Raw genomic sequence first — 14,330 nt, 5'->3', positions numbered from 1 at the left:
CGAGAAACTGCACACCTCTGCTCCGTTATTCGTAATAACTTCTATGGAAACTTGGTACGATAGAAGAACGTCGGGGACGAGGCATCGGCCGCTGCCGGGATGGATCCCTGTTTTGGTAAATTGTTAAACTTTCAAAACAAGCCTATAGCACATTTTATGAATTATGTGAAATAGGCTCGAGTCGGTCCCTTGCTTCTCGTGTTTCTAGGCTACCCTCCGTCCCTCTCCCCCATTATAAATCTTCATCTGTGATGCTACACAGCTGCATATAGGCCTAGTTGAGAATTATTATTCACGACGTGTTTGAAGCAGAATGTTGGTGATCTATTCGATTATATAATCTGACATTTGATGGGATGCAAATGAATTTAACTAGTTATCTTGGCATTTAACAATAGACGGCAACGTGCTCCGTTATTAAAACAATAAAACACACTGGACACTTTTAAGATAGCCTTAAACTCTTATCCTTTTTTAAAATAGCCGATTAGACCACTTTATTGATGCAGCAAATGGCAAATTATATTTAAGTACTAACACTAACCATTTTATGTCGAGAAACAAAGACTTCATTCATACTCATTAGGCTAAAGAATAGGCTACAGTATTTAGCCATGGTTTCTATAGTAAGGGATGCATAGCTGTATGGGAAGTTCTCCCCACAATTGAAGGCTAGCAACAATGTACTACTGTAGGCCAATGTCCTGTCCTTGAGTTGGTGCTTCATGATTGGTGATCCTGGATTGAGGTTGTGTATTATTATTTTAGTCACAGGTGTGATGATTGCCTCTGAGTGAAGAAGGAACTGAAGCTGTGACTGAAGCTGTGACTGACAGAATGTCTTGGGGTGAGTTCATTGAGCTCCGTGAGTTGAGGCTGCATGACAATGACCAGATAGAGCTGACCAGCTGCGAGGTGCCTCGCTCACCACCTCGCCTAGAGCGGGCCAATGCCCTGCGGATCAGCCCAGGGAAGGTCCCAGAGCTGCTCAGACGGGTGGGCATCATCCGACTGCTGGGGGACAGCCTGGACCCACGGCTCACAGATGAGAGGGGAGAGGGACATGACTTCCAGCCCTGCAGCCATGCCCAGCCCACCTGGTGTGACCTGTGTGGAGACTTCATCTGGGGACTGTACAAACAGAGCCTGCGCTGTGCCAGTGAGTCTGCCTCCAGCTGCTGCACAGGATTTACTTGCATGATTATGATTAAGATTGCATGTCTGCATACATGTATGTCACAGGCGGCCAGTGGCACCTTAATTGGGGAGGACGGGCTCATAGTAAGGGCTGGAACGGCATTAATGGAATTGTATCAAACATACATGGTATGTGGTTGATACCATTCCATTCATTCCATTCCAGCCATTATTATGAGCCGTCCTGCCCTCAGCAGCATCCTGTGATATGTAGGCCTATGTGCATGAGTGTTATTGGGTTTAACTATGGCTAGCCTATGAGAATGTGTTTCAAGGTAGTCTACACCAATGTAATGAAACAGGCAGGGAGTGTGGCGCGAACCCTCGACCTTCTGGTCCGTGCCCCGCGGAATTCGAAAGCATGGTCAAGTGGCAGAGTCGATATCCGCACTTATAGACCAGGGTCGCAACAGTATTATATAGCCTGTTTGTGTGTGCATAGGATATACTGTATGTGTGTTTGTTTATGTATATGCCAGGCCGTATAGCTTTAGGTCATTGTTCCTCAGCTGGACTAACTGGGCTTTTTGTGAGACTGGCTCTATTCACAGGACTCAGTATTCATTAGGCCTGAATAGGCTTTAATGAGGAGTTTCTGCAAAGAGGGACATTACCATTCCCAGCAGCAAAGAACCAGCTGAGAACTGAACCGCTCGCCTGTAAATCCCAGACCCTGTTTTAGCTCTGGAGTACTTGTCAAAACAAAACTCCCAAATTCAGTCAGCTGTTGGCGGCAGTCTATTCATGAGGGCTTTAAGATTGATCTAGTGTTTTTTTGTGTCTTTGTTGGTACATGCTGTCGGTTGGTTGGTATCCTGCACCACTTTCCTCTTGCATAATCTTCAAAGTTTACACTATGAACTTCCTTTCCTCTGGCTGAAACCTGCCCTTTGTATTGTTATGTGTGGCCATTACATGTGGGGAGAGATAATTGTCTGAAGTGTAGCCTATGTCTGAAGTTTATTGGGAATATGCTGGTAAAATCTCATGAATACACCTGTTTATTTGTCAAAGAATCCATCTACTGTCTAGCAATACTTGTCTGATCATGTCCTGTTTGATTAGTTAGTGACCAAATTGAAGTCAAATTAGTCTGTGACTGGTTTTCTCTGTCAAATGTGTAATGACTCCCTGTGGCCAGTGGAGGAGAGCAGATAAATTAGAATCCCAAAATGTCCCAAAACTGGAGGGAGGGAACGGAAGGGATGTCCTAAAATTATCAAATGGAAGTTTCTGTGCCAGTGCGCACCACTTTTTTTCATAGCCAACATTTCCTTACATCTGTGGAGAAGGCACAACATTGATTACAACCGTGATCTGATCATATCCTGTTTTTAATTAATCACTTCTCTTTTCTCACAGATTGCGGATTCACATGTCACTATCGATGTCGACCTCTCATCCAATTAGATTGCAGTTTGGATCGCGGCTCCATAGTTGAACAAACATGTGCTGTAGAACACACCATAGAGACTGATACAAATGTGGTAAGAATCTCATGATCTGATGTATGCGTGTCATTTCATGTGTTTTCTCTACTTAACCTCATATTCACCGGCCACATCATGTGTCATGACCACTACCTATCCACTATTCAGACCATACTCTTTGTGGTGACTTGATGTCTGCACACTCTCTGTATTCAGTCACGCTATTCTTCTTTTCTTTCTATTCATTTTTCTTTCTATTACATGATCCCCCTGTGTCAGGTTTTTCAGTTCAGATCCTCTCTCTCACCATTTCCTTTGGCTATGGTAGCCTATATACAGTGCATTCTGAAAGTATCATTACTTTAAGACATGATGTTGAGATGTTCTCTGTGAAGCATTTATTTGGGCTGAACTCTGTGAAGCATTTATTTGGGCTGCAATCTGAGGTGCAGTTAACTCAAATGAATTTATCCTCTGCAGCAGAGGTAACTCTGGGTCTTCCTTTCCTGTGGCGGTCCTCATGAGAGCCAGTTTCATCATAGCGCTTGATGGTTTTTGCAACTGCACTTGAAGAAACTTTCAAAGTTCTTCAAATTTTCCGGGTTGATTGACCTTCAACTGTTCAGAGGAGACTGCGTGAATCAGGCCTTCATGGTCAAATTGCTGCAAGGAAACCACTACTAAAGGACACCAATAAAAATAAGAGACTTGCTTGGGCCAAGAAACATGAGCAATGGACATTAGACCGGTGGAAATCTGTCCTTTTGTCTGATGAGTCCAAATTTGAGATTTTTGGTTCCAACCGCCATGTCTTTTTGAGACACGGAGTAGGTGAAAAATGATCTCTGCATGTGTGGTTCCCACCGTGAAGCATGGAGAAGGAGGTTTGATGGTGTGGGAGTGCTTTGCAGGTGACACTGTCTGTGATTTTTTAGAATTCAAGGCACACTTAACCAGCATGGCTACCACAGCATTCTGCAGCGATATGCCATCCCATCTGGTTTGCGCTTAGTGGGACTATCATTTGTTTTTCAACATGACAACGACCCAAAACACACCTCCAGGCTGTGTAAGGGCTATTTGACCAAGAAGGAGTGATGGAGTGCTGCATCAGATGACCTGGCCTCCACAATCACCCGACCTCAACCCAATTGAGATGGTTTGGGATGAGTTGGACCGCAGAGTGAAGGAAAAGCAGCAAACAAGTGCTCAGCATATGTGGGAACTCCTTCAAGACTATTGGAAAAGCATTCCTCATGAAGGTGGTTGAGAGAATGCCAAGAGTGTGCAAAGCTGTCATCAAGGAAAAGGGTGGCTACTTTGAAGAATCTCAAATGTTTTGATTTGTTTAATACTTTTTTGGTTACTACATGATTTCATATGTGTTATTTCATAGTTTTGATGTCTTCACTATTATTATACAATGTAGAAAATAGTAAAAATAAAGAAAAACCCTGGAATGAGTAGGTGTGTCCAAACTTTTGACTCGTACAGTATTTAAATAATGTATTTCTAATAACCCGTTTTTTGCTTTGTCATTATGGGGTATTGTGTGTAGATATTTAATCCATTGTAGATATTTAATCCATTTTAAAATAAGGCTGTAATTTTAATGTGGAAGAAGTCTAGGGGTCTGAATACTTTCCGAGTGCACTGTAGGGGCATCAATCACTTATAGGGTTTCTTATCTGATCTATTTCTTTTTCTCTGAAGTGGTGCTGTTCTCTGTAGACCCCCAAGCCTACATGTCTATATTTTTATATATTTATTTAACCTTTATTTAACCAGGTAAGCCAGTTGAGAACAAGTTCTCATTTACAACTGCGACCTGGCCAAGATAAAGCAAAGCAGTGCGATAAAAACAACAACACAGAGTTACATATGGGGTAAAACATTTACATTTTACATTTTCGTCATTTAGCAGACGCTCTTATCCAGAGCGACTTACAAATTGGTGCATTCACCTTATGATAGCCAGTGGGACAACCACTTTACAATTGTTTTTTTATTTTTATTTTGGGGGGTGGGGTAAGGGGGGGTAGAAGGATTACTTTATCCTATCCCAGGTATTCCTTAAAGAGGTGGGGTTTCAAGTGACTCCGGAAGGTGGTGAATGACTACGCTGTCCTGGCGTCGTGAGGGAGCTTGTTCCACCATTGGGGTGCCAGAGCAGCGAACAGTTTTGACTGGGCTGAGCGGGAACTGTGCTTCCGCAGAGGTAGGGGAGCCAGCAGGCCAGAGGTGGATGAACGCAATGCCCTCGTTTGGGTGTAGGGACTGATCAGAGCCTGAAGGTACGGAGGTGCCGTTCCCTTCACAGCTCCGTAGGCAAGCACCATGGTCTTGTAGCAGATGCAAGCTTCAACTGGAAGCCAGTGGAGTGTGTGGAGGAGCGGGGTGACGTGAGAGAACATGGGAAGGTTGAACACCAGACGGGCTGCGGCGTTCTGGATGAGTTGTAAGGGTTTAATGGCACAGGCAGGGAGCCCAGCCAACAGTGAGTTGCAGTAATCCAGACGGGAGATGACAAGTGCCTGGATTAGGCCCTGTGCTGCTTCCTGTGTAAGGCGAATGTTGTAGAGCATGAACCTACAGGATCGGGTCACCGCCTTGATGTTAGCGGAGAATGACAGGGTGTTGTCCAGGGTCACGCCAACGCTCTTTGCACTCTGGGAGGAGGACACAACGGAGTTGTCAACCGTGATGGCGAGATCATGGAACGGGCAGTCCTTCCCCGGGAGGAAGAGCAGCTCCGTCTTGCCGAGGTTCAGCTTGAGGTGGTGATCCGTCATCCACACTGATATGTCTGCCAGACATGCAGAGTTGCGATTCGCCACCTGGTTATCAGAAGGGGGAAAGGAGAAGATTAATTGTGTGTCGTCTGCGTAGCAATGATAGGAGAGGCCATGTGAAGATATGACAGAGCCAAGTGACTTGGTGTATAGCGAGAATAGGAGAGGGCCTAGAACTGAGCCCTGGGGGACACCAGTGGTGAGAGCACGTGGTGCGGAGACAGATTCTCACCACGCCACCTGGTAGGAGCGACCTGTCAGGTAGGAAGCAATCCAAGAGTGAGCCGCGCCGGAGATGCCCAACTCGGAGAGGGTGGAGAGGAGGATCTGATGGTTCACAGTATCAAAGGCAGCAGATGGGTCTAGAAGGACGAGAGCAGAGGAGAGAGAGTTAGCTTTAGCAGTGCGGAGAGCCTCCGTGACACAGAGAAGAGCAGTCTGTTGAATGACCAGTCTTGAAACCTGACTGGTTTGGATCAAGAAGGTCATTCTGAGAGAGATAGCTAGAGAGTTGGCTAAAGATGGCACGCTCAAGAGTTTTGGAGAGAAAATAAAGAAGGGATACTGGTCTGTAGTTGTTGACATCGGAGGGATCGAGTGTAGGTTTTTTGAGAAGGGGTGCAACTCTCGCTCTCTTGAAGACGGAAGGGACATAGCCAGCGGTCAAGGATGAGTTGATGAGCGAGGTGAGGTAAGGGAGAAGGTCTCCGGAAATGGTCTGGAGAAGAGAGGAGGGGATAGGGTCAAGCGGGCAGGTTGTTGGGCGGCCGGCCGTCACAAGTCGCAAGATTTCATCTGGAGAGAGAGGGGAGAAAGAAGTCAACGCATAGGGTAGGGCAGTGTGAGCAGGACCAGCGGTGTCATTTGACTTAACAAACGAGGATCGGATGTCGTCAACCTTCTTTTCAAAATGGTTGACGAAGTCATCCACAGAGAGGGAGGAGGGGGGATTCAGCAGGGAGGAGAAGGTGGCAAAGAGCTTCCTAGGGTTAGAGGCAGATGCTTGGAATTTAGAGTGGTAGAAAGTGGCTTTAGCAGCAGAAACAGAGGAAGAAAATGTAGAGAGGAGGGAGTGAAAAGATGCCAGGTCCGCAGGGAGTCTAGTTTTCCTCCATTTCCGCTCGGCTGCCCGGAGCCCTGTTCTGTTAGCTCGCAATGAGTTATCGAGCTACGGAGCAGGAGGGGAGGACCGAGCCGGCCAGGAGGATAGGGGACATAGAGAGTCAAAGGATGCAGAAAGGGAGGAGAGGAGGGTTGAGGAGGCAGAATCAGGAGATTGGAGGGAGAAGGATTGAGCAGAGGGAAGAGATGATAGGATGGAAGAGGAGAGAGTAGCGGGAGAGAGAGAGCGAAGGTTGCGACGGCGCATTACCATCTGAGTAGGGGCAGAGTGAGTAGTGTTGGAGGAGAGCGAGAGAGAAAAGGATACAAAGTAGTGGTCGGAGACATGGAGGGGAGTTGCAGTGAGATTAGTAGAAGAACAGCATCTAGTAAAGATGAGGTCAAGCGTATTGCCTGCCTTGTTAGTAGGGGGGGGCGGTGAGAGGGTGAGGTCAAAAGAGGAGAGGAGTGGAAAGAAGGAGGCAGAGAGAAATGAGTCAAAGGTAGACGTAGGGAGGTTAAAGTCACCCAGAACTGTGAGGGGTGAGCCATCCTCAGGAAAGGAACTTATCAAGGCGTCAAGCTCATTGATGAACTCTCCAAGGGAACCTGGAGGGCGATAAATGATAAGGATGTTAAGCTTGAATGGGCTAGTGACTGTGACAGCATGGAATTCAAATGAGGAGATAGACAGTAAAGTGGTTATCCCACTGACTATAGGGTGAATGCACCAATTTGTAAGTCGCTCTGGATAAGAGCGTCTGCTAAATGACGTAAATGTAATGTAATGAAAGAAAGAGAGAATGTCCACTTGGGAGAGATGAGGATTCCTGTGCCACCACCCCACTGACCAGATGCTCTCGGGGTATGCGAGAACACATGGTCAGACGAGGAGAGAGCAGTAGGAGTAGCAGTGTTTTCTGTGGTAATCCATGTTTCCGTCAGCGCCAAGAAGTCGAGGGACTGGAGAGTAGCATAGGCTGAGATGAACTCTGCCTTGTTGGCCGCAGAACGGCAGTTCCAGAGGCTGCCGGAGACCTGGAACTCCACGTGGGTCGTGCGTGCAGTGACCACCAGGTTAGAGTGGCAGCAGCCACGCGGTGTGAGGCGTTTGTATAGCCTGTGCGGAGAGGAGAGAACAGGGATAGACAGACACATAGTTGACAGGCTACAGAAAATGGCTACAATAATGCAAAGGAGATCGGAATGAAATGAACTAAACATCTGGGAAAGCGAGAGAGCGGGGCCTCCCTCACTTACGTTTCACTGAAACACCCAAATATAACTCTCCCAACTTCCACCTCAGAAACTATAATTGTTGTAAACTACAGTGGTTCAATGTTTTCTAGGAATAGACTAACTTAGTTTATTCAGCTAGCTAACTTGGTACAGTATTCTTCCGTGAAAACCGTCCAGGGCACCGAATCCTATGACGCCACAGCCAATTAGCATGCCAGCCTCCAACAACACGGTTTAGCACCAATACTCGGCCACAACAAACCACCAGTTTGTCAACACGCCAAGCAGATCATTCGTGTCCGTGTCTAACGTTGTGTAAAGTTCTGGGTTAGTCCCGACAGCTTGAGCGAGTCCGTCGTCAACTTATTCAGCCAAAACATAAAGTCAAAAATACAACAGAAAATATATATACAGTGTGTGCAAATGTAGCAAGTTATGGAGGTAAGGCAATAAATAGGCCATAGTGCAAAATAATTACAATTAGTATTAACACTGGAATGATAGATGTGCAAGAGATGATGTGCAAATAGAGAAACTGGGGTGCAAATGAGCAAAATAAATAATAATAATAATATGCCATTTAGCAGACGCTTTTATCCAAAGCGACTTATAGTCATGCGTGCATATATTTTTACATATGGGATCGAACCCACTACCCTGGCGTTACAAACGCCATGCTCTACCAATTGAGCTACAGAGGACCAAATAACAATATGGGGATGAGGTAGTTGGGTGGGCTAATTTCAGATGGTCTGTGTCCAGGTGCAGTGATCGGTAAGGTGCTCTGACAACTGATGCTTAAAGGTAGTGAGGGAGATAAGTGTCTCCAGCTTCAAATATTTTTGCATTTCATGCATTTGTCATGTTATCATTTGAATCCCCTATGCTCTGCTGTCTGAATCCTCTCACATGATTTTCCTCTTCTCGCGTTGTCTTTATTGTTGGCAGACAGGAAAAGGGAGGAGTATGATGTCATGGGAGTTGTAATTTCCCCTCAGCGCCCAATCATGGCTTTTTGCGCTGGTTTTGTGTATTTTCTAATCTCAACCGCCTGGGTAGGGCCTCCGCGGGCGGGGGAGAGAGATGGAAAGGCGGGGGCTGGTGCCGCATCCTGTTCTCAGCTAGTCGTGAGAAGAGGAAACGTGGCCAGATTGAAGAGGAAACCGAGAGAAACGCGCTTTAGAACAACATTGTTGAGGTTTACAGGGAGATACTAACAATACTAGCAGTCTGATTACTCTACACCCTATCTGTGAATTAAAGTTTCTGTAGTTACTTCATGTTTATTATAGCGGGATATAATTTTTGATATAAATTGTGTTATTAAACGGGAAACGACGCCTATTAGCGCTCCAATCAAAACTGAATGAGATACAACCTGACAAATTGTAGAAAATTCTAATCGCAACATCGTTCCAGAGTCTATACATCGTTCCAGAGTCTATACATCGTTCCAGAGTCTAGACATCGTTCCAGAGTCTAACGTTACATTGCAACATTTTGATCATGGAAGACGCGGTCAGTGGTTCGGATAAGAGCCCATCCTTCGAGAAGACGTGGGGCAGCTCCACCAGTAGCGGATACTGCAGTGGGGACTCGGATTCTGAGTTCGAACAGTACTTTACAGCTCGCACATCATTCATTTGCAAACCCAAGAAAGAGAAGGTGAGAATGATAACTTTATCAAGCCAACAGGACTATGTCAAATGCTTACCACACTGTTTCTATTTAGAAACTTTCTGTAACTGTTTCTTTCGTTATAGTTGCATTATAGTTTATGATTATTCACTCATAGCATTATGAAGTGATTGCTGTAGTAGCCCTAGTAACTCTACCATGGTTCCTTTTTCTAAAATGTTAATTGGGATCTGCTGTACCTCTGATAGGGTGGCAGGTAGCTTAGTGGGTAAGAGCATTGTGCCAGTAACCGAAAGGTCGCTGGTTCTAATCCCCGAGCTGACTAGGTGAAAAATCTGTCGATGTGCCCTTAATTAAGCAAGGCACTTAACCCTAGTTGCTCTGGATAAGAGTGTCTGCTAAATGACTAAAATGTAATTAAAACACGTGTAAAACAACACTTTACACATGATACTCTACCTCTTATTACGTTTCTGTACACACACACACTAGTCATGTAGCTTACGGTTCAGTGTTCTACTCTCATATCTGAACAAACATTACACTAACAAAGGTTGCACACACAAGTCTGCGTACAAGCCTGCACACATATCTCTGCAGGGTTTGAATGAGTAATGGCAAAATAAGATCATGTTTGATTAACTAATATTTCCACATCATCTTGAATGTTATTATACAGAGTACAGTACAAAATGATAATGGCACCGTGAACATTAGTGACTCCTTAGTAGACTGTACCGGCTCTCATTTTGTGATTGCCTATTTAGTAGTTAACTGCAGGACATCATTTTTTAAAAAACATTTTAGTCATTTAGCAGACACTCTTATCCAGAGCGACTTACAGTTAGTGAGTGCAAACAAAAAATGTTTTCATACTGGCCCCCCGTGGGAATCGAACCCACAATCCTGGCATTGCAAGCGCCATGCTCTACCAACTGAGCTACACAGGACCATTAACTCTGCAGCTTTTCAATCTGCATTAGGATATAGGTTATTGATCTGTTTTATTGATCTGTATTTTTCACAGCTTGACATTGCTTTATGTAGTTGTGGTGCTCCATGAATTATGGGCAGCTGTGGCCATTCATTTCTACAAAGTGTAAACATCAGCTAACTCTCCTTATTAGAAACATGATTAGTGGGATATACAATACAGGAGCAATCTAGTTTTGAATGCCACCATTGAAGAGTTATTTGTCCCTGTGATTTTCCTACTGAATTAGCTGTTTTTCTTGTGACTTTGTCCCAGAGGAGAGCTCATGTTGTGTGCTGATGGTAGCACAAGCCAGGGGGATTTATGGCTATTGATCTATGGATTACCCCCCCCCCCCCCCCCCCCCTCCACGAAAAGCAGCTATAGTTGGTCCCCTAATGCACTGTTTCCCAACCCTTGTCCTCAAGTGCCCCCAACAGTACACAGTTTTGTTGTAGCCCTTGACAAACACACCTCATTCAACTCATTGAGGACTTGATGATTAGTTGACAAGTTGAATCAGGTGTGCTTGTCCAGAGTTACAATAAAACATGTATTCTGTTGGGGGTACTCGAGGACCAGGGTTGGAAAACACTGCCCTAATTGATGCCTCTAAGTTTTGTGCATCATATGTCCTGAATAACATTCTCACATAGGAAGCATGAACGGACCATTAGACACAGGAAGTGGATACTGTGTGTCCATACCAGACATTTAAATGTCTTGCAGATGCTGGAGGCTAAATGTTCATTGCTGAAAGATGACTGAGATTCTGTGGAAGATGAGGCAGCTGACTTCACAGGATATGCCTGTAAAACAGAGGAAGGCTTTGTTTCTGACTCTCGGGGGGGGGGGTATTTTTTACATGAACACAGCATTAAGGAATGCAGCCCAAAGCACTTGCATACATTACAAACAGCTGCACGTTCCCCCATGGCGCCTCCCTCTTCAGTGATAGGAGTTCAGGAACTAGGATTGGACAGCGCTGACATCATTGTTCTCCACTACTTCCCTATCGTAGGCTATGGCTACGTTGACACTTGACAGGAAGTTTGGAATCTGATGCAACCGGGGATAATTTGTGAACGAAGGAGTGGAGCTTACAGGAAGTTAGCACTGTGAAGCATAGGCTGCTATTTAGCACATTTGCTAACTCTCCATTATACAGCAGCAACAAGTCCTGAAGAAGCAACAATGTTTCTCATTCAATACCATTTTGACTTACACCAGTTTAGTGCTTCCTTCCTCTCAGCTACTGCGGGCCAAAACCCATCTAGTCCACCTCTATGAATTTTAATTAGACTGATGTCTCAGCTCAAGCTTTCTTAACTAAATGTTTAGTTGAATTGGTCGATATGTCATGCCTCAACTGTCCCGCTAATCTATTTGAGTTTTTTTCAATATGAAATGTTGTGGGGCGTTAGTTTGCCCCTATAGGCCCACATAACACATTTCTTACAGGCAGAATTTTACATGCAACACATTTAACCTTGGCTCTCTGTTGACACATAGTGGTAGAACACAAAAGCCTCCCAAGATCACCCTTTTTTTGTCTTTCGCCTTTAGGAAGATGAGTGAGTAAGCAAAATGGAAAGAGGGTTTTACGGCTGCTTCGACAAAGTGAAGTGTAGCCAATTAATGGCTTATTGAAATATTGACTCCCTTTTCTCTCTCTCTGGTCAGGATGAACAGGTCAAATGTGGGAAGCAGCAGGAGCTGTCAGGCACAGAGATCCAGCAGAAGGTGAAGGAGTACAACGCTCAAATCAACAGCAACCTCTTTATGAACCTGGTGAGTACTAACAAGTTGCTGTTATACCATTGTAGTAACATTGTAATTAATCTAGTAATTACCATGTTTTTATACAGTAATTCAGTAATTGCTCAGTTACAATACTGCAGAATTACCCCAAAAATGTAATGTCTACTATGCAATAACATGTTGATAGATTGTGTTAATGTTAAGTTGTATACCAACATTTATTCATTCTCTTCAACAGAACAAAGATGGCTCCTACACTGGCTTCATAAAGGTCCAGTTCAAGCTGGTACGACCCGTGTCAGTTCCCCCACCAAGAAAAGGTACTACAACACAGGATGGTGCGGGCAAGAAGAATGGGGGAGTAAAACGTTGCACCTCTTTCTACCTGCCCAAGGATACATCCAAACACCTACACATCAGCTCCCGCACACGCGCTCGTGAGGTCATCGAAGCCTTGCTGAAGAAGTTCACCGTGGTGGACAACCCTGGAAAGTTTGCCCTGTTTGAGCGCACTGAGCGTCATGACCAAGGTGAGCCTACCTCTGTGACCGGTTTCATGGCAGCACATGACTGGTCTTTGTTCTGCATTGACATCACATAGATAAATACTAAGAAGTGCCATACAGTTGATTAATTCCATTGTCCTCCTCCTGTATTTATCTCAGTGTACCTGCGTAAGCTGTCTGATGACGAGCGTCCACTCCACCTGCGTCTGTGTGCTGGACCCAATGAGAAAGCCCTCAGTTTGGTGTTGAAAGAGAATGAGACTGGAGAGGTCAACGTGAGTATTGAGCATGCATTGGGCATTCATTCTCAAACCAACATGGCCATTTCACATTGTGCAGCATACAAAAATCCTCTGTCTCTCTCCTCTCTCTGTCCAGTGGGATGCCTTCTCTATGCCAGAGCTTAAGAACTTTGTCCGCATGCTACAGCGTGAGGAGGAGGAGCATGTCAAGCAGATTGTGCAGCGCTACGCTCTGGCCCGCACCAGGATGCAGGAGGCCCAATCTGCTGCTTCCACCCCTAGTGGTTCCTCCCCTGGTGGTTCCACCCCTGGCTGAGAAACACGTCGCCTACGGGACAACCTGCACCTCTGACTGACAACCATCAAAAGATGACCAGTCATCACTGCATCCAAAGATCCCAGAGAACACAAGTGGACACCTCCCTCAAAGGAGGAGAGTGAAAGACCGAATGAGAGCGAGAGGGCGCAAGAGGGCAAGCGCGTGTGAGTGTGAGAGAAATCAGAAGTGCCGTACACCTGGAGAGAGTCTGTTGTGCCTGAGAGAGAATGAGAATTGAGAGAGAGTATGTGAAACTGGTTGATGAGAAACTGGCTTTGTCCAGTACTGCCTCTCATTATGGGGGTGCCATTTCACTATCCTGGGTGAGCTACCAGCCTCGTAATGTTCATCACCTGTTATTCTTGCTGGCAGTAGGGTCCATAGATTATATCATTTATAGCTTTTGGGTAACAATCAAATATAATTTTGAGACACCCGAGTGGGGTCAGCCATATCAAAAAGCCCTGTTTAAAGACAATGTTGAACATATTCAGGTACTGTCTGCCTCAGTATCCCCAGACCCAAATGCTAGACAGAATAACAAGCGATGGACATTATGGGCCAGGTAGGTGCCCCATGTTTCCATTTGACCCCAATGTCTGCCACATACCTCCTGCACATCTGTACTGTGATGGATGTTATTCTTTTTGCTGGCCCTTTATGAGGCTGAGTGGGAGTGCCCCATGTGTTGGGAGCACCTTGAATGTCAATTGAGAGGACAATCCCCAGGTCGATTTAATTGATAGGGGAATCTCGTCCTTGAAACTTGGAACACTTTGAACTGGAAGCTGATACTTTTTATGTTTGTATTGTGTATATTTTTTCGTGTTCTTCATGAGATTCTAAACCTCTGTTAAAACAACAGAATAATAGAGTTGAGAATTTGATTCATATTATCAGCACGTCTATATCGCTTGAAATAATACCTTGACTGTCCTTTATTCAATTAAAAAAAAATTCTGTTACATGTCCAGTGTCAATATATTTTGTACAAAATAATAATAGATTTGCACTGTTCACATTAAACAAGTTATCTTTCACAAAAGTGTGGTGATTCTTGGTGGTGGGGGTATGCCATTGGGATGATATTCGTTAGCTAAATAATGCTATCCCCACTTGGCAGTTATGGCTA

The 14,330-nt window shown here is 45.0% G+C and overlaps 1 protein-coding gene across 2 annotated transcripts; it reads left to right on the top strand.

Moving 5' to 3' along the window:
- Positions 1-790: 790 nt before the first annotated feature.
- LOC311138457 (ras association domain-containing protein 1-like) lies at positions 791-14,239 on the top strand. Of its 2 annotated transcripts, XM_084173139.1 has the most exons (6): positions 791-1,159; positions 2,560-2,684; positions 12,054-12,161; positions 12,370-12,661; positions 12,797-12,912; positions 13,016-14,239. In XM_084173139.1, the coding sequence occupies exons 1-6, from the start codon at positions 838-840 to the stop codon at positions 13,193-13,195; spliced, it is 1,143 nt and encodes a 380-aa protein (XP_084029265.1). In that variant the 5' UTR covers positions 791-837; the 3' UTR covers positions 13,196-14,239. The 2 variants fall into 2 exon arrangements, with proteins under 2 accessions (XP_084029265.1, XP_084029266.1); XM_084173140.1 differs by lacking the exons at positions 791-1,159; positions 2,560-2,684 and adding an exon at positions 8,904-9,424.
- The last annotated feature ends 91 nt before the right edge of the window (positions 14,240-14,330 follow it).

This window comes from Coregonus lavaretus (genome assembly GCF_964263955.1).
Source record: "Coregonus lavaretus genome assembly, chromosome: 12".
NCBI classification, from domain to species: Eukaryota; Metazoa; Chordata; class Actinopteri; order Salmoniformes; family Salmonidae; genus Coregonus; species Coregonus lavaretus.
This window is presented reverse-complemented; position numbering and strand designations above follow the sequence as displayed.